The 27,979-nt window shown below is 37.1% G+C and overlaps 1 protein-coding gene across 3 annotated transcripts in view; it reads right to left on the bottom strand.

Moving 5' to 3' along the window:
- Positions 1–4,353: 4,353 nt before the first annotated feature.
- cadm1b (cell adhesion molecule 1b) overlaps positions 4,354–27,979 on the bottom strand; it is a 109,625-nt gene continuing 85,999 nt past the window's right edge. For 2 of the 3 annotated variants that reach the window (XM_077722711.1, XM_077722710.1), the window contains 7 exons: positions 26,950–27,087; positions 23,536–23,694; positions 21,390–21,486; positions 21,094–21,266; positions 14,803–14,853; positions 6,341–6,469; positions 4,354–6,221 (listed from right to left, as the gene is read on the bottom strand). In XM_077722711.1, the coding sequence (XP_077578837.1) occupies positions 6,103–6,221; positions 6,341–6,469; positions 14,803–14,853; positions 21,094–21,266; positions 21,390–21,486; positions 23,536–23,694; positions 26,950–27,087 (866 nt within the window). In that variant the 3' untranslated portion in view covers positions 4,354–6,102. The remainder of the gene's footprint in view (positions 6,222–6,340; positions 6,470–14,802; positions 14,854–21,093; positions 21,267–21,389; positions 21,487–23,535; positions 23,695–26,949; positions 27,088–27,979) is intronic. The other variant, XM_077722713.1, reaches the window with a different exon arrangement.

Genomic DNA, 27,979 nt, shown 5'->3' on the forward strand with positions numbered 1-27,979 from the left:
CCAACCAGTGAGACTGAGCAGTAGTACTTGTACTTTTACCTCATTCATTTACCTGAATAATATTGGGAAAATCTGTGCAATCACTTGGATTTGAACCCAAGTCCAAAGAGGTGGAAGACTGATGACTTATCCACTGGGCCACCACTCTACTGGATTTAACAGTAGTATTTGTTCTTTTGTGTCTTTTCACTCCCAGATCATACTTAGTACTTTATGGTACCTTCAAGTGGGAAAAGTTCAGAAAAGATTTGAACCCAGGGCCACAGAGGTGAGAGGCCAATGACTTATTCACTGGACCACAGGCACCCAAAAATAAACAGTAGTATTTGTTGTTTTGTCTGTTACAACTATTAGTATAGTAAGCCTTTTTTTTTAAACGACATAGTATAGTAAGGCTTAAAGATGACATAGTATAGTATGGCTTATTTCTTAAAAAACTGGCATAGTATAGACAGGCAAGGACTTGAACCCAGGACACCGTGGGTGACAGGCTGATGCACTAACCCCTTAGCCATAGAATAAGTCTTATGAAGTGTCTTTTGAGAACTTTACTACTAGAGCTCATCCCCCTTTGACCATGTATAGTAAGCTCTTTTTTGGGGAAAACAATCACCATGTATAGTAAGGCATTTTTTCTTGCAAAAATGACAATGGATACTTATGGAGTGTATTTAGAAATAAACAAACATTATTTTTTTTACAAAAGTCTTACCATACATAGTCTCTTTTGTTGTGGGAAAAAAAGCTTTTCTCTACATGGTTCACCTTTTTTTTTTAAATGAAAAATAGCCTTACTAATAAATGTCAGTTCTTTTTAATGTATTTGTACCACTATGGTTATAAAAACTTCAGGTGTCAGGTTCTTGCTATGATGATACAAAGCATTTCATGCAAAGTGACTTAGTAGCATTTTTATTTTTAACTATAGTTAAATATAGCCACTTTAGGGCAAGCAAGTGCAGTGGCAATGTTGTTTGCTTTTTTCATCATCATCAATTTTAGTCCACTTTGCTTATAAATGTAATCTTTAGAAAACAGTATTTTGACGAAATCAAAGTCCCTTTGAAACTCTCCAACTTGTCTAGTTGATGAATTTTAAAGCTGATGAAATGAGTGGGTGCATAACTTTCTTTTCTATTCAACCATCTATCTACATCATGGTTGATTTTTATAAAAGCTCTTTAGTCTGCAATTTGCACATATGTAACTCACGGTAAAATCAATCAAATATCACATATGTAGATGAAAGATTTTCCTCATTTGACATTCCAAAAGCACCTTTCATCTATCCAATGTTTCATTTGCTTGGAATAAACATTGCCAAGTGTTCAAAAAGCACATTTTCAAAAGACTGATGTCAGAAAAGATCTCCAAACACAGCAAAAAGAATCACTTCATTGTGTTTTTAAGTACCCAAAAACAAAACTCTCATTTTACGTCCCACAGAAAACATGATAGTTATCCTTTTCATTTGTGCATAGTACCTTCAAGTGTACTCTCCAAATTTAGTCTTTGACACCATTCCCCCCAAAAAAGCATTTGTGATGAACCTAGACTATTATATAGTCTAGAATAAGGACATCTTTCATTGGGTTTTGCAAGCAGATGAATGAATGAGAACAATGAGTGTGAAGTATTCTGGCACATCTTGGTGCCCTTCCTTGTTTGTTCCCGCATGTCGTCATTATGGCTCAGCATGGTTGCGATCAATCTCAATCAAGCAATTAAGGTACGCATGCACATTTGTTCGCTCGCAATTTCCCCATTGTGCTAATTACGTCTAAATGTGTCTTTCTAAATTAAAACTAAACACAGGAGTAGAAATACTACCTGCAAATACTAAGCTAAGATCACAGATGACTCCATCACACTTACTTTTGTGTAGATACAATGTTGATTGGAGAAAATAGTTGACTTTAATGTTCTCAATTTAAAATTTTGAGTGTGCATGGTGTTGTAACCCACCTGGTGCCCATAGTTAGCTTGGATAGGCTCCAGCACCCCCAGCAACCCTTGGTAAATATGATCCAACAAGTGTATTTTTCTTATATTAAGCAATGTTTTCATTGGTAATTGTGCAATTGGCTGGCTCAGAGTCAGTTGGAATTGGCTTCAGCACCCCCTGCAAGCCCAATGAGCATAAAGTAGTTATTTAAAAAAAAAAAAAAACCTGTGTGTAATGTTTTCAATTTCAAATGTACGTGTTGGCAACATGCAATAGCGAGTTGTTGGTGCAAAATGGTGGAAAAAAGGCCCATCAATTTGTCAAGGCGCTGACACGGCACCTCACAGGAGGTCAGTGAGCTTGTCCTTGTCAGTCAAGGAGTCATCGGGAACACGTCTCCTCACGTCAAACTTGTCATTCATGAGGCCTGGTATCTTCACACGCTCAACCATGTTTGCATATATTCAACGATTTCATGCAGTCAACTGCAGCAAGATGGGCTGCTTTCATGTTCCCCATTGACTAAGTGACTGTTTCTGGTAAGAAATGAAAATAAACATTAAAAAAAACAAACTTCAACTTCACCTCATTAAAACCTGCAGTTAGTCCAATGCTCTCATTCCTTCCAGCTTTCCAATCATTAATGGATTGGACATATTTTGCATTCAAAGGCAATGAAACATGATGTGTTGCTACCTGAAAGGTGGACAAACTAGTCCTCGAAGGCCTTTGTGGGTGCGGGTTTTTGTTCCAGCCGATCCAGCACATCAACCAATCAGGTTCCTGCAGAAAACAAGAAGCACCTGACTGCAATCCACTGATTACCAAATTGGTGAGAAAAAAATGCCCTCTTGATGGCTTGGACTAAAAACCCAAATCCAAACATCTAACAAAAGGACAAAATTGACTTTCAACATCTTTTTTTATTAAGACAAGTACTCATCAGGTTGTTGTTTTTTTTTTAAACTTTGTAAAAATATTGGCGACCCAAAACAAAATATGCAGGGCCAGAAGACAAAGTAAGTATTTACTACACCCAAGAAAACCAATAAAAAGACAATGCTGAAGCAATATGTGGGGGAGTTGTAAAACACAAAGGGGGTCCCCACCTTCTGCTTCACGACATGTTACAGGAAATACATCTTATTGTGTATGCAAAACATTTACAACTTATTTAACTGCAGGAGAAACACCAACTGTACACATCGTGCCCCATCTACTTATCTTTGTGGACTTTGCAAATTCATATGAAGTGTGACAGTGCACCATTATCATTAAGAATACACACACACACACACACACACAGCTCAAAAATGTATTTACATTGGTTGGAATAGCTGCTGCTAGGTACAGTATTTACTCTGTGGGCTGGGGTTATCCTTTTTCTATCTCTCTCTTTATTATTATTATTTTTTTTACATACATTTGCAATCTACCTGAGATGCAAAAGAAACCACAATCATTAACACTCATGAACCTGAGAGAGTGAACACAAACGTACTAATATAACAATTAGGAGAAACATCAAATATTCCCAAAAATCGGACAAAGAGGTTTTAGAGCCATGTTGGTGTTCCTCACATCAACAGAAGTCATTAAAAAAGGAAAAATGAATATAAACTTTCATATACAAAGTGTTGTTGATACATATCTCAATTTCTCTGAGAATGGTTAAGTGTTAAAAGAACAGGTTGAACATTGAAATAAAAAAAAATGGGGACCACAATATATCATTCCAATAAAATCAAAATTTTCCAGTTTAACTGTAAAAAAATGGTTGAATTTCATTTATCTGGGAAAAAGAATAGTCTAACACTAACTTCATATTTTTTTAAGTGCACAACTCAAGTCAAAAACACGCTTAATTCAAATTTCTCTCTGTTATATAGCGTTCCAACATGAGCCTTAGACATAATTTGAAAAATAATAGACTTAAAAAGTATGTACTTAATGTGTCTCAATATTTGCATGTCAGCATTAATCAGTAAAAGTAAAAATATCATTTTCAAAGATTATTTTTGGATATAGAGCACTATGATACTACATGTAGTATTGGTAAGCCAATATGTTCAATATTTTTTTCTGTTAGAATTAATTGGTAGGTAACTCTGCATTAAAATATTATGGGCAAAAAATACATACAACACACTGAAAAAAAAGTATAACTATTTCCAAGTATCCTTTGTCAAAAAACAAATATTGAAAAAAAATCATATTTTCATCAAACATACATTCAATTTTTCCAAAAGTCAATATTATACTTTAAAATGATTTGTATTTTTTTTTTTTTACATCACAAATTGTTCACTTTTTATTTCCTTCATTCCTTCTGTTTAGCTGATCTCTGGTGGTTTAACGTTGACCGCTTTCCAGTAAAAAAAAAAAAAGAAAAAGAAATACTGCTCCACTGAACGATTGGAATCACCAAATTTAATCATACGGAATAAATACAACATGTGGGATCATCTAAGCTTTTGTACAACAGGAACGAACGCCAGGGCTTTGCCAAACGCTGCGTCAGGCAGCGACAACGTCCACGAACATCGTATCCAGCCAGTTAGAAAGAGGACACAAATATACAAGATACCACTTCAATGCAGGACTGAGGAATTCACTGCACTTTTCAAAATAGTACCACAAAATCTATGAAGAGAAACAGAAACACATTACACATACAGAATCAAAATTCAGGAAGTTTGAAATGGAATGGCATGAATCAATCTTAATGAAAACAAGGGACATTTTTTATGTGAATAAAAAAAATAGAATCTAATGTAAAGTACCTGAAATGAAAGTACTATAAATGTGAAGGAAGTTTTCAACTTACTAAAATAAAAACATTGTTCTGATGAAGAGGGTAAGAATGACTAAAGTTTTAGTATTATGATATGAAGTTTTAATGTAAACAAGTTAGATTTTTGTTGATTCATTACTAAATAAAAACATATTGCATTGTCTGAAGACAATATAATGTTGTAGTTTTGTCAAAATTAGGTGAAAATCATTTTTTTAACTTGGAAAATCTAATTAAAAAACATCCTGATGGAGTAAAGCATTACTGATTCATTTAATAGGGTTTTTTTGTCTAATATTTATTACCATGATAGATTAAATTCACTTCCATGAAGAAAAAAAAATACCAATTTGTGAAGATGAGTATTATTTGGCTGTTCTGAGGGGAAAAAAAACTTTCCATAAAAATGTTTGCTTGATTGTCGTAATAAAATGAATTGTATGTTTATGAGTGATACTTTTTACTAAGAGTTCTATTTTTTCCCTAATCATTTGACTTTATAATTTTCTCATTAGGATAACACTTTCTAAATAGAATTTAACTTTATTTACCATGCCTTTTTTTCTATGAAATTATTATTTGAACAACCAATTGCACATATAAACACAAACGTTAATTGCAATAGATTTGCAAAAGTCAATCCACCTTTTATTGTGTTTCTAATAAAATGTCTACTTTTCATCTAATCTTTTTAATCTAATGTCCAAATGTAAACCAACAGCATCAAATGTAACTTAAAAATATTGGACATTATGTCATTGATATATGCATACACCTGGCAGTAAATGACTAAAATTCTAGACGGTGTAATGTAATTTTTTTTTGAATATATGCAGAATTTGGGCCGAAACAACTAACAAATTTAGTAGGAAAACATCTGAGATTTTTTTTTTTAAATTAGTTGAACGTCCAAAAATGTCTCATTTAAAATGCCTTTAAAAAAAAAATGGGACGAGCTTCATCTTGATGCTCAGTGACATTCAAACTAAAATCTAACAGAGAAACACACACGCGCACACAACAGGCCACGTTCATCTCTGAGTCCACAAACAAACTAATCTAAATCAACAAGCACATTCGTGGGTGGGGGGGGGCAACTAAAAGAGAACAAGGCACAAAATAGTCTGCGAAAGAAAGAAAAGTTAACAGAAGTTTAGGCCCCAGCAGTCCAGGAAGGTTGTTTTTTTTTGTATTGTTTTGTTTTGTTTTGATTTTTTTTTTTTGACAAGAGACTCGGCTTCTTCCCGACACGAGACCACGCCAATCTTACTGTCTCTCCCTCGCAACCCCCCCCCACCCCCCCAGCACACAATCAGTTAGACTCAATGCTGCCACAGCATCACTATACTCTTCCTTCCACACTTTAAATGTAATACTCTTTCTTCTCATCTGTGTTGTTGTGTCCTCCCTCGGCGTTGATGATGGCCGTGTCGGCGTCCGCGGCGTCGTCCGCCCCTTTGGCTTCGTGTGTGAAGTAAGTGCCTGTACATGTATAGAAATATATATATTTATTTTTTGAAAAGCTCTTGAAAATCTTATCATCGGACAACAAAAGACCCTCGGGATGAGTTCATGGTCAAGTGTGATTGGTCGTGCTTTACCTTTGTGTCTGGCAAAGTATCGACCGAGAACAATGAGCGCGCAGAGGATGGCGAACATCACCACGGCAACCACCCCTCCAATCACTGCGTGGTCAAGTTTGGGAGGTGCACCCTCACCCGCTCGGGAGTCTGAAAATAAGAGTGTGGTGAAATTATTTGAGAGTATATACACATGACCTTTTCCATTTTTTTTTTTTTTTTTGAAAGACGAGGGTCACTTTAGAAATGGAGCACATTTTCAAATTGTAAATAAGCCACGTAGAAAATAAAATACAGGATTTTTCTTAGTAATTTGTCTTGAGAAAAAGGTGAAGATGGACATCAGACAATTTATTATTTTGTGATCAGCGCTTATTGAATCAAAACAGTTTGTTCACTTAACCTCACCTCAAAAGAACTTGAGCTGTGAGAAGTGCCAGTTTTTGTTGTCTACTGAAACAAATAAAATCAAATGACATGCAACAATGGCACCAGTAGCTCCCCCAGGGATCCAAGCAGGGGAAATAAATGCTAAACGGTTTTACTAAAGAGTCCCACAAATTGACGATTAAAACGTTTTGTTCTTACTTAACGACACATACTGTAACTGGCTAATTCAAATAGCGCCTTTTTTTTACTGCTAAGCTTTTCACTTCAGATTCTCTTTTAGACTTTCAAGTGCACTTACTTACTATAGCCTTTCAAATGTAAAGTGTATTCACAGGTTAAGAAAGCAGTACATGAAAAGAACAAGAATTACTATCCACGCCATGTTAAATGAAGAGAATCGTGTTGTTAAAGCAACATGAAATGATTAAAGCCGAACGACTGGTTTGTTTAAACCACATGTGTCAAAGTGGCGGCCCGGGGGCCAAATCTGGCCCGCCGCATCATTTTGTGTGGCCCGGGAAAGTAAATGATGAGTGCCAACTTTCTGTTTTAGGATCAAATTAAAATGAAGAGTATAGATGTATATTAAATGTCCTGATATTCCCCCTTTAAATCAATAATTGTCATTTTTTAATCAATTTTTTTCTGTTTTTAGTTTAAAAATCATTTTGTAAAATCTAGAAATATATTTTAAAAAAAGCTAAAATAAACATTGTTTTAGATCTATAAAAACTGAATATTCAGACATTTTAATCCAGTTCTTTTAATCAATTTATAAAGAAAAATATCTAAATATTATATCTAAAATGGTCCGGCACACGTGAAATCAAGTTGATGTTAAACCAACCCAAGTCTGACACCCTTGGCTTAAACTAAGGGTTATATTGCAATTTTATAACAATTTACACTTTTGTGTAGACAATACACAATGCGGTTGGACATAAAAACATTATTATTGTACAGCGCAATCCATTGGACTTTAGCTGCAGTTTAAGCACCAGTTCACACACAATAAAATATATTGTGTTTCATAAGAGGCCATTTGCGGAAGTCATATAGAGCTCCATCGTGACAGAGGGAGACGCCATTCGGCAGATAAATTCCACCCAAGCGGAGAAATGTGAGGCTGCCTCAGGTGTCACGGAGCATCGCTCTCTCACGTTAAGGCACATTTATCTGTGCGCCCCCACGCCCTAAAAAGAACAAAGCCACATTTGAAGCCTTTAAATTTCCAAGCCCGGAATAGTTCACAGGCGTTTATCAATCGTCTGCGATCGGCACACGCGGGAGTGATGGAGGAGTGGCGGCGGCTGACGGCGGCGGTGGGAGGGGGGGGAAATGGCGCCGCTATTCTTTGCTGCATGAGAGCGCAACTCAATTTGCCACCAATCTCACTAGTCATGCACTCGACTTGAGCGATTCTGCTCCGAGACATCGGCACAGAGTGACAATGGAGGGGAACAATATCTTACTAACTTCTTTTTTTAAATAGGTTCGCATCTAAAATAATGGAAATAAAAAATGATGGAGAAACCTCGCTTAGTTACGATCCATACCGAAACGGAACAGTTAAGTTGACTCATGTCCAACTTAGATTTTATCATCGATGAAAACAGAACAGTGAAATAAAAGAGGAATACGTAAGGGAGCAAATATCAACTGTCGCATCTACAGTTGAAAATTAAGTTTTAGAACCCACTTTCTGGTGTCTGTATGAAATAAACACAAAATACATATTCTGTTTCAGAGTTTTGTGCCACCAGTATTCAATATATGACAATTTGATTTAATGTTTGGAAAATAACCAATCTCTGCCAACCTCTCAGTTCAAAGAATTGGACACATTTGCACCCAATTCGACCACAATTTACATCATTGCACAATGTTACACAATTCATCTTATTTTTTAAGGTGTGCAGTAGCAGTGGTCCAATTTCTATGGCAAAAGGTATCCACTAGAAATTTTATAATGATAGTCACACATTTCAGGAAAAAAACCTCTTTCCATAATTTAAAGCTGGACAGTGATTGAATTTGACCTCTTTGGTGTTTTTTGGCTTCATTCTCACCTTGTATGAGGGAAGACATGTCCATTTTTTTTAACTAGGAAGGTTGGCATAGTCACACCTTTTCATGGACACTTGCTTGTTACTGGGCAGATATTGTCCTTTTAAAAAGAATTGCCATAATCCCTTACTGCTCACGACGCTGTTTCCTTAGCAACATGAGGTACATAAAACATGCCTCACACTGTATATAAAGACTAGAGAGGTTTGGGGAAGAATGGAAAGTTGCAGCATATTACTCCAAGAGGAAATAGTACTAAAGGAATGTGGAAATGTTTTATATGAAAAAAAAATAAAGGTAAAACCTTTTTTGTCATAAATGCAAGCGCGATGAAAGATATCAAAGAGTATTTTTGTGGGGTTACGTTTCACATTCATGAACCCACAAAAGAAAAGTAAAAGCTTTAATGAACATCCATGCCCTAAAATGCATCATGTACAGTGCTCTGTGTTATGTAAAGAAATAAAATAAAAAAATAAAAAAATGCCAATTCTCTTCCCTGACCTCACCTTGTTCCCTTCCATTTGACACATCCGCCTGGAAACATGCCTCTGCACATCCAGGGAGAGTTATTTAACAAGTCAAGGGGATGGGAAAGGGGGCCGGGGTTAGACAGACCTATACTAATGCAAAAAAAACAGTGAGATGTAAAAACGCTATAGTCAATGTGTTATAGCATAGATTCACTATTATGACGTTGTTGAGTTTACTTAATACACCTTTTTCAAGGTCATATTTATGCATTTCTTACCAAAGAACTCATTCTATTCACTAACTTAAGCACAGTGAAATGCATGCTTAGAAAAATATTTTTTTGGCAAAATGCCTCACACAATTGACAAAAAAACCCTATAAATTATTTGTACTTTCGCAATTTTGTTTGGAAGAATGCTTTTTGACCGTCTAGCATTGTTTCCGCTGCTCGATATTTGAAATAAGTTTTCATATATTTTACTCATGATGTTATGCTACTTTTTTTCCAAAGTATTTCCCATATTTAAGCAACTATTACATCTGTGTCAAGATGTAAATGGCCATAGACCTCGAGTTTGGCATCTAAACTCTGGTGTCAGTAATTAAAATAAGCTGATTTATGTGTTAATGATGCTGAATTCATTCAAATAAAGAAACCACAGCAGATTGATTTGGCCTACTCTTGTCATCTACGGCATCCCACATTTCCATATTTCTGCCCGACTCATCTAGCCTCAGTGGTTCAAATATGCACCTGATGTCGACAAGGCAGGATTCTGTCGGGATCACGAGCAAGATCCCCAAGAGAAATTCAATAAATAGACATACGCGATACATATCCCACTATGTGTCACATTGAAATGTCACCTAGTATTACAACAGACAGCAGCCTGTCTGGCCTCCCTCTTGTAATAAGCGCAATTTGATGATGTCTATAATGTGGCTGCTTGTCCACGCCGTGAGCAAGGGTTCGCTCAGTGTTTCGTGCGGGAGCGCTGACATGCCGGCAACGACATCTTGACAGGATGTGAGCAGGCCGAGGGGATTTATAGTGGTGGTGTGGGGGGGGGGGGATAAAAGGGATTTGCAAGTAATGCCCACGTCTACGTGATGGAGAAAGCTGCTCTGCACAACACCATTTCCTGTGTCACCTCTCTCTTGTCTTACCATGTACCTTTTAATTTCTTGTCGGGCCAATTAACGCTAAAACTAATGGGATTAATTTGGAAAATTTGCAATTAAAATATTTCTTTATGAACCTTAGATGACTTTTTTCTTCATTACTATCTTGCTTTGAGTATGGCGACTATTTAGAGAGCCACTTGTTGCTAAACGTGTTGCTTTAATGTTATCGGAATTCTTTTATTGTTGTTGTAAATATGCCAGTGGTATATAGTGACATCCAAGACAAATAAATCCTTAAACGGATTGGCGAAAGGTACAAAAGAAATGTTCCCACCTCGTACTGCTAAGTTAACAACATTAAAAGTAGTTGATGATAACCCAACAGCAAAAAAAATTTTTCTAGGGAGTTTTTATGTTTTATTTTTCAAGTTATTATTATTATTCTTTTTACTATATGATGTCATTGGTTAGAAGCAACATTCTAAGTGAGTTATGCTTTTTTTTAAATTCATAGTACTTGGTTTATACTCTTTTTCAGCAAACAAATCACATCTGTCACACTTGGGCTAACCCCCCTCCCCATCCCTGCATACAAATCAATTCATAGGTGTGCACAGAATGTCTGTGTATTGATAGGAGTAAATACTTCACTGAATAGACTGGGTACAATGAAGCATCCTCTCTTTATTAACTCCTAGCCTGTTAATAGCCGTTTGACAAAACAGTATTGAAAAATGTCTGCGTATTTTGTATTCATTTTCAAAGGGCAAGATGATGCATAAGTGTACAAGGGTAACCTTTATGCAAATAATTTGCAGAGCATCGTACTTTTCATTGCTGTCGACTCGCTTGCTAAATAGATTCCCAATGGCCTTTGAAAAAAATAATAAAACACAATTTGACAACATACACGTGTTGGGATTTAAGAAAGAAATTTGTACGGTTAAACAATGTGTTGAATAAACAAAAATGCTGATGTTTTTGAGCTCAAATTATTATTTTTTCCTTGTTTAAATATTGCCAGGAATTGAAAAATGATGACCAGGGAATTGTTTAGGCTTCATACAACATCTAATGTGCAGTGTTTTTTTTCTTCTTCTTCTTTTAATTACATGCAACTGCTCCATGAAAAAGCAACATTAGCGTAATGAAGCTCCACTTGAGGTTGGGCTGGCATACTCAACCTGCTTCTCCCCAGGGACCAATTAAATGAAACAAAACTGACTCACTTTCTTCATTAAGCAAATATAAACTGCTAAAAAAAATCAACTGGGAATAATACTCAACAAAGGTGTGAAAGAGAGAGAAAAATATCATTTCCATTTCTTAACGATTCCTTAATTTTTCCAACGAGAAAACAACGACCCGCTAGAGACTTCCCATAGCCAACTGCATGTCAATTTTGGAAAAAGAACTTCGAAACTCCACTCTAGTGAAAACATTGCAGCTTCTAATAGCCACAAAAAATCCACTCGGAATGGACTTCTCACTCTCCCATCTGGTGCGTGATTCCCACAATTGTCGGAAAGACAAAAAAACAAAAAAACAACAACAACACACTTCCATGTGCCGCGTGAGTAAACAGAGGAAAATATGGCGTGTATTTCACTAACATGCTTGTTAAAAAGAGGGATAACTATCCTACATTCCCGAGATTTAACCAGACTTGGTGCTTGGAACTGTATTAAGGTTTGCATTGTACATCGTAAAGCTGTAGCATCACTCATCTTTAAGGGTATGCCTTCTATTTCCCCCATATTTGCAAGAATGACCTCAGAAAAACCTGCATATTTCACCATAGGAACCCCCATACAAGACCGCCGCTCCCTAGCTGCCAATCCGAGGATACCTCATCTGTTCAATCAACCCGACAACCTAATTCTGTGTTCCGTATGGAGCCGGGTTGGCCCAAAGCGTCGGGGGCGTCCACTGAGAGCTTAGCTCGGATATGATGTCCCTGCCTCGGATCATCTCGGCGTATATGACGACTCGGAAGAATTATCTCAGCCTGCTCCCGAGCTGAGGATTCTGGATAGTTTTTGCCCTCACTAAAACTGGCTTTTGGAATTATTTTCTCTTTTCTTACTATCTAATCACTATATAGTGCTACTATGACTTGTACGTGCTGCAAATGAAGCTTTTTCTTTATAGGGGGCGTCTGGAGATAAAAATGCTTGACATTAATAAAATTGAGTTCAATGGTAGCTTTATTTCCAGATGTGGTTTTGGAACTTGGATTTTTCTCGTAAATAGAGACTTATTTTACATTGAATTAGCACCATTTCTTCCAGGATTCTTTAATACATGGAACTATTGGGCCTGAAGAGGCTACGTGGGTTCCCATTTCCATGGGATCACCACCTATGGGAGGGGCCAAAGGGGTCGGTTGCACAGACATTTTCACCTGTGCGCTTATTTGCATGAGTAATTGTGAAGGAATAACTGACATTGCAAGTCGTATTGTGTTTAGGACACATCCATGTGTCTAAAATATGACGTGATATGGCAATGGCCAAAATCAAGACCGCAAACAAGCAGAAATCCTAATGAAAACAAAACAGATACATTGTTTTCGACCTTGGCGCAACATTGCGAGTTGACATGTTTGGATACGCCCGATAAATGTTTTGATGTTAAATACGAAACTTATTGCAAGAAACTTTCAAACAGATGAAACAAAACTACTCTTTTGAAAGGGTGACTTATCTCACTCCCGAGAGGTTTACTCTCACATACAAAAACAGCCTTTGAGACCCGACAATTTGAACTCGTTTGAAACTTTTTACAAACATGAAACAACACGGCAGCCATTTATTGTGGGGTTTGCTCCCGCTCTGCCATGACAAGAAAGAAAGCCGCCTTGTCACCCGGATTCAAAGTCGAGCAAAGACGACAACAACTGACACTTGACACAGACTAGAAGACCTTTTTTTTTGTGTGTGACATGCTGCTTCATGTTTCTTTTTCTGTATATGAAAATATGTTGGCACCATAAACAGGGTAGCCTCTTACTCAGTAGTGCCACAATGTTTTTTTAACAAAAAAATGCTTTATGCTACAACAAGTCTATTTATTTTTCACTGTTATTCTGGTTAAGGTGTAGAGCAAAATTTAGGCACAGTGGATTAGCGTGGCTCTGATGACAGGACCTTTAGAGGAATAGCAAAATATAAAGAGGCACAATTACATCATCCCAGCATGCACTGCATAAATTGTACTAGATCCCCTTTCTTCTTTTAGAATGTTATAGAGATGGGCTCAGGGGGGAAATGTGCGGCAAAATGGATCGAGGTGTATATTAAGATTATTTTAAATCAACAATTTGTTAGGAACTAAAGAAAGTGGTTATAGAGCAGGTGTTCAAAGATAAATGGGGGAAAATGTGTGTAAAGTAAGGTCAGGCCAGTCTGACTTCTGTTTCAAATGAAGTCATGCCCACCTTTCTATTGAAAAATCAGTCGGAGACCCCAAGTCAACAAGAAATGATCCAGAATTACACAATAAATCAACATGATGGGGCCTTATCTTGCCCCGAATACTCAAGGATGCAACACCAAATCAACAGGTGACCCCCCACCCAGAATTGCACCAACATGACTTCATTGTTCATAGTCATTTTTCAGATTCAATAGAAGCAATAACTTGTAATAAGTGATTAAGTAATAAACTCATAGATTGCAATTGATGCTGATGGATGTCCCAGCTGTTTTGACTGAGAGGCCTGGCAGCCGTCATTCACCGTCAGACCTCTAAGCCAAAGTGGCATATCGTCTTAATAGGTAGATAAACAAGGATTAAATTAAGTGTTTGGACACAAATTGTTGCGTACTTTACACAGGTAGGCAAAAGTTATCGTGCACAATTTGAACTTACATCAGTTCGGTCTCCCGCTACTACTAATAAACTGACCTGTTCTTCAAGCGTATTTTCCCTTCCTTTTTTGGGGAAATGTCATGTTGTGGCATATCCAAATGCCACCTCCCAGGGCGTTCTCACCGCCATGATGTGCAGCGTTTGAAATGCACTTAATATTGAGATTCACATTTAGAGCCCAATCAAAGGCGAGTATCCTTCCAACAATTTGTCTTTTATTCCCTTGAATGATTATGGTGGATGTTTGTGGCCTCACTAAGACAAAATATAAACTGTATATTAGATGTAAAGAGTTTTCACATCTGATGGACCCCTGTTGGTGGTAATACATCTGCAGATGCTGATAAGATTATAGAGCGGACGTCTAACACATGACTAGGGTGCACTGGAGGCATCCTGAATTCTGTCCTTAATGCCCCCCATCATAGCCTATCTGATGGAAACCGTCTGTTCACACATCATCATTCACACACATACACACAAATTAATTATAGAGAGGAGCACAATGGTGGTAGTGGTGGTAGTGGTGGTGGTGACGGGGAGGTGTACAATACCTTGCGTGTTGACTGGGTTGGAGGTGGGTGTGGGGATAGTAGTGGGAGCATCTAGATGAAAAGAGTAAAGAAAAACAAAACATAAGAAATGAGAAAGCCAAGAGTAAAGAAGACCAAAGGACATTCACGTCAAAAGACTGTAAGAACTAACATCGTTTCTTGGGGGGGAGAAATAGTAAAAGGTTTGGACTCATGAGAGGGACTAAAGTTAGGGCCAAAAGATGGCCATTAGGTAGTTATAGAAAATACAAACATGCTATGGTTACAGAGAAAAGAAAATTTAAAGGATTACTAATCATAACTAACTATGACCACCACCCACAAAACGTGTTCTCCTATTTAGTTTGAGACAAAACTTCAATTTAAATTGGCAAGGAACTGAAAATTAGAAACAATTATATTCCAATAGGACACTGAAATTACCTAGAATAATTAATTTTCCATATTTTCTTCTGCTTTTTCTCATTTCTCATTTCATCAGCTAAGTTCCAGTGTCATTTTTATAAGCGGGGACAAGTTCTAAATACATCCCAATTCATTCAGTATACTTCCTGAACTCAAACAAAACCAGACATAGAAGTCACAATGTAAAACCCGCCGAGACAAAGCTTATCTTCCAGCTAATAAAAATACTGTCAACTTTAAATCAATGCTTATTATTCAGCGTTACCAGATTAGCACCCACAAGCACGTGGGAGGGCACGAAAACAGATTTAACGACATCAACGGAGGACATCATGCTTTTTTTTCTCTTTGCAATGCTCTGGAACTTTAGTGGCCGTCAGCGAGACAAAAGCAGCACGTAATGAGCCGTCTTACAGTTTAATGGATTTCATTTTTTGTCATTTTCTGTTGAGAAAAAAAAAACATTTTCTTGTCAAAACCATACCGTTTATAGGGTAGTATAAATGAACTTTAACGGGAATTCTGTACACTATGGCAGAAAATTGTTTTTTCATCAAGTATTTAGGCATAATGGGAGAGAACTACAGCTACACGTCTTTCTCCTGAAAGCTACTCCATTTTTTTTTTAACCGCCCTGGGACTTCAAAACAAAATCTTCCATTATTGAACACCATCTCGTTGTGGAGAATATGTCTCTGAGTAGAAAAATTGCAGCTTTCTGCAAAAACGGAGCTGCAGTATGCAGTCATTACAGACTATTTAAAATCAGATTAAGGTTAATTTAATAGTTCACCCTTAGTCCTCATGAATAAGACAATCAAACAAACTAGTAGAGCGCACTTGAACAACTGTCTCTTACTCATTACTTTTCTTTTTTATATATATATTTTTAAATATGTTGTGTGTCTCAGATATATACGTTCCATTAAGAATTGACAAATTTAAAAAAAGTGAACAAACACAAAAAAAACATTACAATTCCCAAGCTCAAACCATTTTAAGCACATATTTTGACTTTCACAATCACTAATTGCTATAAAATATCCACCCTACTCTTAAAATCCATCCTGTCAGCACAGAAAGTCTAGCAAGCCAAACTGTTGACAGACAGTTGTGCAACACTTGTACCACTCGTTCACCCAATTGTCGTTGCAGACAGATTTAAAGAGCATACAAATGCATGGTGCTTAAGTTTAGAACATCTACTAGATGCATCAATAGCGTTCCAACTGGTCCATCTGTTGAGTCACAATGCAAAACACAGGCATATTTGAGTGATGCGTGTCAATAAAACATGTCATATTCCCTTGTCATTCAAATTAACAAGGCAATTCGACTGCGCCGAGTCATTTGGCAGAGTCCCCATTCCCCCTTAAAATCTCCCCGGAGAATTAAGACAAGGAAGCGATGAAACCACTGAGGTGAACCCAATCGGCGACAGCCTGTTGCCACGTGGCGCCCATTAGGGCTCGTCGCTCAGCAGCTAGCATCAAAAGAAGGAACAAAACAGACGAAAACAAACAAAGAAAGGAAATGGATGTCAGACGGCGGGCGATTCAGGTAAGTGCCGGTGTTTGGGGCTATAAGGTACCTCATCAGGGAGGATATATAGTGGGACTGTGGGAGGGAAAGATAGTGCGACCCCTTGTTGCGGGAGAGTCGCAGCAGGGGGAAATTGCCTGGCTGTCTCCCTGCCCTGTTACTGTCTGCATTCCATCTGAAGACAGCAGCAGGGGAGCTCACACTTCCAAACTAATGATAAAACATCAAGGGCGGTGTAAGGCCGCCGCCGGGGATGGAGTGCACGGCTGCGATGGTGGGGAAGGGATCAGGGGATCGTGCCGAGACTCCCCTCTGACAGCATTGAAGAGGAAGGTGGGCTCCATTCCGCTCCCAGTAACCCAAGGCGGTCCGATAGCAGAAATGTCAGCATGTGGAAAAAGGGGAAATTGGCCATTCAGGGGTAGAGGGTCTTGACAAAGGCCGTGATAGGATGTGGCACATATAATATCAAGGCAAACAGCAATTCTCCATGGGCAATTTCCCAGGCCGAATGACTTGGAGCCTGTGCATTATGAAGGCACGGGTTGGAGTTTATTTTGGTATGGGGCCATATTTCCTAAAGATAAGCAATCAGGTAGGATAGAATTTGAACAGCGAGTCAAACAAAACTGGGAAATGTGTTTACATGCAACACTACATCTACTTGTTGTCATTTGGTTTCGACTTTACTCATATGTTATGAGTCAGTCTGCATTTACACAACTTCAGTATAATATATTGCCTCTCACATTCCCACAATATATATTCTCCTGAGGAGGTACCTTATAGCCACAATGTTGGCTTAAATAGATATATACTATTATTGACTATTTTTGTGTATTTGAAAAACAAAACTACCTCATAAGAACTAATGTGAAATTGATAAAACATTTTTAAAATGCTGTTCATCATGAAACATACTCAGACTGACTGACAGATTTACCATATTATGAATATGGCCAGATCCTTGACCGCTGTAAGCATATCTAACATAAACATACAACAAATCTTTTACTTTTGCTCTGTAGAGGATTCTCAGGTCATGGAAATCAGTGTTAAGTTAAACAGTAGACAGACTAACGAAGCTTAGATGTGAATAATAGCAGCAATCAGACCGGGAGAGTAAAGATGCCTGTTTTCTCCTTTCCCCTTACAGAACAGCATGTCTACACTCAAAACAACAGGACTTGATTTGATGGGGATTGGCATCAATAATACAAACACATTCACCTAACTAGGCAAGTCGCACAATGAAACATTGTCACTATTTACAACATAAAATAGAGATGGCTGGAGGGAGTGACATTCATGCGGCCAGCATAGGAAATGTAATTATTTGAGTCCCCTAAAGGATCATTTTTACTTCCAGAAGGAGAGAAATATTGCAAAATTCCCACCGCCCTGATAATTCTATGTTTACTATCGAATTAATCTTGAGTGTTATGAATAAAAAAACATGGTGTCATACAAATATGGCACCAAATTGAATGTAAAACTAAGCTTGACACAGGTTAATATGGTCAATATTACAATTTATTTCGCTTCTAAAAGTCTATTTTGTCTTCCTCTTGGAGCAAATCGAAATCTGAACAAATTGATGGTTCAAAAGCCTTCCTGAACGGAATGGATATCTTCCATTAGACGATGGACAAAATATAGACATTTCCACAATCGGTGTCCAATTGGAAACCTTGTAGCACAAAGCATAATAGGGTTATTGGCAAAGTGGCTAAACAGAGTCTTACTGACCTAAGTGTTAACCCCACTATAGAGCATGTTGAAAAATAATTGGACGTGGTTACAAAAACACTCTTAAAACTAAATACAACAAAAAGACAATAGCTTATATGAAATAATTGGGCAGTGTACAAGTGACATTTGCAAAAAAAAAGGCAACAGAGGACAAGGTTGTCACATGAGGGCCAATCTGTAGTGCACAAACACACTAATTAAACAACTGTAGTGGGCATGATTACTCTGGGACAACAAAGACCCCGACGGAACGCAACACGATTTGGGATGGCACTAAATCCTGACATAATTATAAGCGGTTATGAGCACATTTTTAACAATCTCCTGTGTCTCTCCAGAATCGGCTAAAACTGCAATGTCCATTTTCCATGTGTTATTGAATGGAAATTGTTAAATTATATATCGAGCAAGTAACTAATTGAAGAGAATAGAATTATATAGGAAGTTAAAAAAATTTCTGGCTCAAAGAACCATCTTCTTCACTTGTCTAAAACAAAATCAACTTTAAATATTCTTTGAAGGGTGTTTATTTTCTGGTATGTACCAGTATGTCATTTTCATGGGTATTTTCCACTGGTTTTACTCATAGCAACAATGAAGTTAGATCCCAATTTTGTATTATTCAAAATTCAAAAGAGAGTTTTGCTAACTTCACTGTAGGATTAGCTTTCAAACACCACTGACTATTTTAGAGATTAATTACCAGAACACTGAATATTTTTTCACCTGAGAGGTTTGGATTAGCAAGGTAATATTCTGTGGGTATGCATGTGTGTGCGTGTTGGGGGGGGGGGGGGGGGGGGGGGGCTTGTGCCCACCAAGGCTGTTCTCTCCCTACACATTCACAAAATAAAAAAAAAACTGACAACAGAATTCACATTGAACTTTTCACACCTCCAGAAGGTCATTTGAGGAAAAAAAAATCCTCTGGAAAACTTTGAAAGTTTGATACCATTCGTCCTTCATTTATCTATAGTATTTCTTCACTTTTTCAGTCTGAAAAATAAACCAAACACAAAAGCATTTTCTTCTTTTGTTCATAATGACCACTGCACCTCTACTGAAATTTAAAAATACTTATTAAACTTGATTTTTAGCTGTGTTGGCAACACAATCAGACAATGATAGATTTTGTCTTTAGACAAAGCATGCAGTTCAATAGTTAAGGTTATTTTTTTTTTTTAAACTGACTAACTAATAGAGATATGATTTCTTGAAACTTTAAAACAACAGTTTTCCATTTCATATTCCGAGACATAATCCACATTCTTTGCGAACTGCTGTAATAATACCTAATCTAAACAAACAAAATAAATAAAAAAAACTGTATTGTGCGACAATTAGTAACTATATTAATATCAATTCTGCCAGCACAGAGGCCAATTATACATCAATAAATCAGTAATGCTTTTATTTACATTCAAATATTTTGTCAGTCCCATGGATGCACAGGTGGGTGGATGCACCTGTCGTCCAATCACAAGTCTAGCCAGTTCGAGCAACACCAGGTGTGACTTACCACCATCCCTGACCTCAATAAGCCAGCTAGAACTGGACCACATCCCTGGATCCTCTCTATCAGTTCACTGTTAGTACCTTCTTCTCACGTTTCATACTGTTTTTGTTATCTGATCTACAGATTCTTGTTTTTTCCTTCTTCCCTTGTGCATTTGCTCTGTCTGGTACATTGAAATAAAGAAAAATGGCCACGACCAAAGCTGTTTTTGTGACTGCTTCAGGGCCCTCCGCCCATGATCCTAAATTGCTTTCATTTCTGAATCTTCTGTACCGCTAGTGTTAAAATTATAAAAGAAAATGACTAGGATATAATAGCACGGTTATGTTATCACCTCCTGCTATGACCATGAGCAATACAAGCGCTGTAGAAAATTGGAGAAAAATACAAGTAAAGAAAAGTTTCTACACAGGCAACTGCAGAGCTTCCTCGAAGGCCGTTTGGTGAATGACTCTTGTTCAATTTATCAACATTGACGAGTTCTTTACAAGCTCCTTGGCTAAAAACCCTGCCAGCTACACAATTGGCAACAAGGACCAGCCAAGAGGAGAAAAAGAAAACATTGTATTTATGTGCACAAATGCACATTTTCAACAGCTGTCGTAGTCATTTGCTTTGGAGCCAGATAAACAAACAGTGACATTGTTTGCCTTTTGACAATGGTTGTCAAGTCAACTCATATGAGGCGGCCGAGCAAAAATCAAAACAATATCATCGTTGTGAAAGCTACAATCAAATTTCTCATAAAAGCCAATACGAGGCTGGTTCTCCACAACATGCTTTACCTTTAAAGCAGTCTTTTTCTAACATCCCGCTGTTTATTTGCCCGAATCTAACAATCACCCACGAACTGCCATTATAGAAGAAAAAAAGTATATATAATATATATATTGTGTGTTATTTATGTCTAACTTTCTTAAACTTTAACACAAAACACCAACCTATCTCTAAACCATAGAACTTACCTTGAACCACTTTGACGAACCGTCATATACAACCATCCAACCAACTATACCCAAACCAACCAACCTTAATCTCGTCTTGTTCAACATTGATGGAGTTAAGCACCTACTTACCATACACGTGAAGAATGTAGTCGTCGTAAGCCTCGCCGATGATGTTGGAGGCCACGCAGCGATACGTGCCATTAAATGACTTGTTGAGGTTCTCGATGTAGAGGTCCGAACCGGTGACAACGGCGTGAGGTGGAACATCCTCGTCCACCCTTAGCCATTTGATCACATGAGGACTGCAATAAAAAGTGCATAGGAAATTTGCATAGATGTTGTGGAGATGACCCCAACCTAATTGAAAATAATCCGATATGTCGACTTTACACCGCCGTTTGTCTGTACTGTTCACATAAACTCACTGTGGTTTTCCTCCCGCGATACACGTCAGATCAAGATTGTCGCCCTCTCGAGTTAATCCTTCGGGATACGTCACCACAATCTTCACTTCAGGTTTATCTGAGAAATAAAACAAGACAGTTATTGACTCGTATCATAAACTCTTAACAAGGCTGGCCTGTTTTTATAGGCCTGCTTCCACCAGACAAAACTAAAATAAAAATTCTTACTACAATTGAAACACGAAAAGAAGGAGAAGCACTGAAGCAAGAGGAAAAAAATTGCCAGGAGTGAAATGTGGTGCAGGATGAAAAGGATTACCTAATGTGCACATTTGACCACTACTCAGCCTATAGTAGCTTACAGCAAAATGATTTCTCTCCCCTTATCAATGTGTGCTAAAGATTACCGAAATGTCAAGCACTTGCAGTCAAGCTTTCTGTTTTTCCTTGAAAGGTCAGATTAAAAGAAAAAAAAAGGAGACTAAAATGAATATGCTGTACTACCTACAATAGGGTGATTTAACCTTTCTAGGTGTGCAATGACAGTCTCATTTATCTGTCAGAATTTGGTTAGCTACAGCAGAAGAATTACTATAAATAATCTTTTTTTCAGTGAGTTATGGTCACTGATGAAGCTAAGTCTTTAATTTAAAGTCATCTTTAGTAAACATCAACAATTGGAGGTTGCATTTAAATTTTTAATCCAGCGGGGCAATAATTTTCTTTTACTTTCTAGGGAATAGTAGTTAATAAAAATCTAAAATATGCTTTTTATTTACCGACGGGTATTGCAAAATTTAGTCTCTTCTGTAATTAGAACATCCATTTATTAATTTTTGAAAAAACAATGTTGACCAGCCACATTTTTTTTAAAATTAAGAATTCAGTTAAATAGAACATGTCAGACAAAGTGAGGTAGCTTTTAAGATCTCATGAAAACACTATGTTATGGTCCAAAGAAAAGCAAGAAGAAAAAAAAATGAGATAGTGATTGGGAAATCTATCAGTCTGGAAATTGCTTTAAAGTCATTTCCAAGACTTTGGGACTCCAAAGAACCACCGTCATTATCAACAAATGGAGAAAAGTGGGAAAAGTGGCAAACCTTCCCAGGAGTGGCTGGGCAACTGAAATGACTTTATCCCTTTGCGCCTTCAAACTCAAGGGCTCTTAGATCATGCAGAAGGACAATGATACAAAACACACCAGCAAAAACCATAAATAAATTCATATATATGAAATAAAAAAGGAAGGTTTTAGTGTCCAGATTTAAATCAGACTGAGATCATTGTGGTGTCCATTAACAAGCATTTGATGCTTAAAAATGACCCAGTATTGCAGAGTTGAAACAATTCTGCAGAGAGGAGTGGGCTGGATTTATCTCCACATGGGGACTCATCCCCAATTATCGCAAATGCGTGATTTCTGTTGTTTCAGCCAAGGGGTGGCACAACCCGTTATTAGTTTCAAGAGGGCAATTACAGTGATTTGGGACTATAAACCACACCTGCCTATAAGACGCAAACACTAGCTTTTATAAGAAAAGTGTATTGTTCGTGTAGAAGGTTTCCGTTGCCTATAAGCCTTTGCATTAAACGATTTTTACACCTAAAACATACTGCTTGTGAACCTTCAAAAATCCACAAATGCGTCACATCATGTTTTGATTTATTTTTATGCCTAATTTTTTTTATTAAGAGACCACATTTACTTGGGTTGTTTCTGTTTCATTAACATTTATTTAATGAACATTTTAGTGATTAGCAAGTCTATATACTTATATAAAAGCAATAAATGCTTTTTTTTAGATTATTTAGCGTATAAACTGATGCCTTGACGAAGTAATGCAAATGCAAATGCATCCAATGCTTCTAATATTTTGTACTGCTCTTAAAATGTTACAAATTTGTAAAAATATATATTTTTAAATTACATTAGGCAAATTGTCCTTCTGTATATATGTATTTTTGCATTTGTTTTACACAGTACTAAAATTCAGTTTAAAAATAATAATCAAAATGTTCCTGGTTTAATGTATGCAAGAGTGTGATTTCCCCTCTCATTAGAGGCATAATTCTCACATTTTTGGAGGTAGTATTTGACAATTTTCCATTGTCACTGTAGCTCAGTGTGTAATTATGGAGTTAGGCTTTTAGAGTAGATGCTCACATAGCACTTCAAGGTTTCGTTGAGCCAAAAGATCGTTGGCGGCCGGGTGGTCCACAACACAGTCCACCGGCATGCCGTCGTCCTCTTTAGTGACTGAGAATCGCACACGGCTGGTGACAGTAAACATCCGGTCGTACATCTCCTCTACTGTCGTTTCGCCTAAGAAAGAAGGAAAGATGTTCATTAACCATTTACTCATTTATATTATTGTCCCATTGAAATCCATTTTGATTAAAAATCACAGCTAGAACTCCCAGTAAAAGTTAATTTCACTTATGTGAGTGTCAATGGCAGAAAATAAGTTAAATTCTATCAAAAAAATGTTACTATCATCAGAAAACTACAAATACGAGTAGAAAAGTGTACATAAAAGACATTTGATGGAAAGTTCCCTAGTCAATTATACATAGAAGCACATTCAACCTGTGCCTCCCAATATACATTAACAAAGCAACGTATTTAATCATTGACTTTCATCAAAGGTAATTCTACAATACCTGAGATTCTAAAGAGTGCGAGTACTTTTTCGCAGAAACTGCACATTTAGTGCTCTAATCATAAACAAAAACATATTTGGCATTATAAAGATGAGTGTTCAACTAGTATTTAGATTTCATTTTAGTGGTAAAGTGGAATTCTAAATGAAATTTCAAGGCTAATATAAACTTGATAATGGCTGCCCTTTATAGTATTTTTGAGCTTGCAGGGAGGGGCAAGTCGGCAGTAATCTGTTGTCAACTCGGCACTGCTTCATTTAAAGAGCATTACAATGCCAAGGGGGCAGCGAATGAGCTGCAGTGCTGAGTTCGACGCTTTACTCGCACTTAATGAAGTGGGGAAATAATTACGGCACCCCAGTCTGACCTGCGGCGCACTTCCATTTCAGTACGGTCACAAGGGGAGCCCCCACTGGACACCAAGCACTTGATGATGATGCCAACACACTTGGAGTTCGGTTGGATGTTCAATTTTAACATAAACTGAATATTTGTATTCATTCATTTTCAACAGCGCTTGTTTACGTGATGGAGCCCAACAGAGCTAACTTAAGGCAAAAGTTGGACTACATTTTAGACTGGTTAATGTATCTAATCTAAGTCAAAACTTATTCACACCTCCCATGTTATAGCACTAGTACCTTTGATACTATCAGAGCAAAAACAAAGTGAAGGATCAGGTTTGAAAATTAGTTTTTTTCTGAAAAACAAGACATGACAAGAACTTTTCTCGGGTTGCATTTCCAAGACGAGGGTCAGAAAGTGTACTTCTCAATGTTGATGCTTGTCAATTATCAACATCGACAAGCAGATGAAGAAAAACAAAAAACAGTGGCAAATCAAACCGTCTCGGGGACTTGAATCTCAATGCGGACCCGATTTGAGTGTCGTGGCGCAGACGTCTAATCAAAACACACTTGTGAGCATCAACCACTGATCAATCCCAACGCAATCAAGCGTAACCTCTGTCAGGGTGACACTTGCCGCTGTCAAACGCGGTCTGAACAGAATATTGAATTAGAAAATCAGACGGCTTTTTAGATGACGTGCATGCAAAACAAGCTAAAAAAAAACTAAAAACATTGCACTTGTAAATAAAAAGTTGCGATCAAATCATGCCTAAACAACCAAAACTTCTTCAGTTAATATTTTAGCTTCTAAAAGAATTCTGAGCTTTGGCCTTGGGAATAATGTAAAAACATTGACTTGACTCTTACAGTAAAAATATCTTAATAATGTTTCCATTTTTTTATTGATTGGGAGCGCGGCATATGAACTACTAATATTTTCCTATTGAGCTAAAAATTTAGACCGTTTAAAATTTCATCCACTGCAGGCTGTTTGACAAAACACTAGAAAATTATGAAAATCATTTAGACAACGGAAATAACTTTGTAAAAGGCCAGCAGTAGACGAGCTAGTTTCCACATTATTGAAATCATTCTACTGCTGTAATTTATGTTAATGTTGCCACCTAGTGTGCTGATTCCGTCTCTCGGGCCAAAACCCGCCAATGAAAAAGCTGAAGGCTTGATTATTGATTGAAAACCCCATGCTAATAAAATTGCTTAAATTATTCCACAGATATAGTTGTCATGCCTACGCTGCTAAAACACAATTCATACAAATAATTAAAAACGGTGATATTTCAATCTAATGGGTTTCAGTTATTCAGCGCTTTAGATCTGATTATTTTCATTAGACATTACGAGAAATTTGAACAAGATGATGTATAAAGATCATTTTATTTCGGGTTATTTTTAATAATTTCACCTATAAATTGCTCTGGAATATATATTCTATGGAGAAAAAAGTGATTTATAATCTGAAAAATGCAGTAATCTTATAGTCAATTGCAGCCACTGTTTAAAATAGTGCACTTTAATGGAAATTTCCACTGTTTTGGATAAACTTTATTGTCAAGGACTGTTCTAGTTACTCCATTGAAGGCACCTTTACACAATATGTCATAAGGAAAGTTTCCCAGGGAATACTGGAGGCACAAATGACATTTAACGTCAGATTGGCCCTTGTCTAAATATTTCATCTCTTGACAAGACCATTCAATCCTCTCGATTAGAATTCACATAAAATTCTACAATCAACACACACACAAACACACACACACACATGCGCAAATACGATAGAACCAAAATGACTACCTCCTCTAGCTGTACTATAATGAAAAATTGAGGATCCTTAATAATAACGGAGAGGCAATAAGAATTATTCCACGCCCTCAGGTTACACCTCTGTGCAAGAGCCCTAGATGCGGAAATGAAGATGAAATGCACAAATATGAATTCATAACACCGACTGTGAGTTTGCTGTGTATAGATTCTTTCAAGGTATCAGAATAGATTCATGGTCTAAAATTCCATCAGCCTTCAATGTGTTTAACAGAGCCTTGAAAGTGAATATTTGGGGAATTTTAAATCACACTCCGAGACGCAGATACGGATGATTTATGAGAAACATTCAGCAACATGAAGCTATTAATGTGCAATTTGATTGTGCTATTCTTCGGCTGAGCAAGCAAAAATTAGAAATAATGAACTAGAACAGTACACTAAGGGAGCAAACCTTAGAAAAGGTCAATCAATCCTAAGCATCATCTAATTTTTATTTAATGGAAATTTGGGGATTATTACTATAGTATGCTTTGCTCAACTATGACTGAACTGTAATGCATAAGGCTAAAAAGTTCAAATTAATTCTTGTGTGTACACCCTTGTTGATGTATCCTCACCGTCATGTTTACATATTTCGACAAGATAATAAACTTTTCAAATGCAATAATTCAATAGCATTCAATATATGCTCTAGTTCATACGATAAAAAACATTAAGTGCATCCTCCTAGGTTTTATGTGCAAGTGAGCGGAATCTGTTGGTTTCTCCAAAGAATTTGGACCCACCTGTCATTTCCTCATCTCCTTTCATCCATCGGATGGAAGCTGCTGGCTTGCTGCCACTGGCCGTGCAGATGAGCTCCGTCTCGTTGCCCTCACTGACCACATCATCTCGACTGTCGATGATCGGGCTACCCGGCGGGACTGGTACACAAAGTGATGGCCACAGTTATAAAGGTGCACAGGATGGATGGATGTATAAAACAGGTACAAATTGCAAAGTGCAGGGCAGAATACTTATCAAATATTTGTGCAACCAACATGACTTTGCATAACCTCTTGAATTTGGCAATTCGATGAGAAAATTCGGGCTAATTATATGTATACCACACACATAAAATATGCTGCTTTGGGTAATAAAAAGTGTGAGTAGGAAATGAAATATTAGATGTAAAAACAAAAGACTCTGACATTGAAATTAATTATTTAAAAAAAAACACAAATTTCCTCTACTTGTTAGTCCAAAACAGCTATTTCTAGCGATAAAATAAAAAACACCATATTTTACTCCTGCTACAAAGTGAAGGTGAAGACAATTTATTTTGTGATGATGAGTGTCTAATCTATTCTTTTTTAGGTACATTAATTATCTTAGATTACAAAATAGGAAACAATATATTGTTATACACAGCTGTGAATAATGACAATAAAGGTTTTTTTGACTATTCTGTGGGCTGTTAAATATTGTAAATTGGTCTCAAAACGTTATTATGATTAAATATTATGTGTGTATAATGGAAGAATAACATTCTATCCAAAGTTTCCTTGCAGACTTTTCTATCCAAGCAAATATCTCTTTTTTTTTATTCTGTTTTTCTGGCCCAAACAAGTTTAAAAACTTCACTGCTGTTGCCTTTGAGTGCACTGGAGAATAACTCATAGAAAAGTATGAATCAGTCTGGATTTAAATATGAAAAAGATGTCCTCACACCAGGCCATATAACTCCTCTTTAGCTAAAAAGCAGGATACTCTTTCCTTATTCGGCGAATTAGTCATCGGGCTGAACTCCAGTGGTTTGAAAGGCAAAAGTCAGTG

The sequence above is a fragment of the Stigmatopora nigra genome, chromosome 8 (assembly GCF_051989575.1).
Source record: "Stigmatopora nigra isolate UIUO_SnigA chromosome 8, RoL_Snig_1.1, whole genome shotgun sequence".
Taxonomy (NCBI): Eukaryota; Metazoa; Chordata; class Actinopteri; order Syngnathiformes; family Syngnathidae; genus Stigmatopora; species Stigmatopora nigra.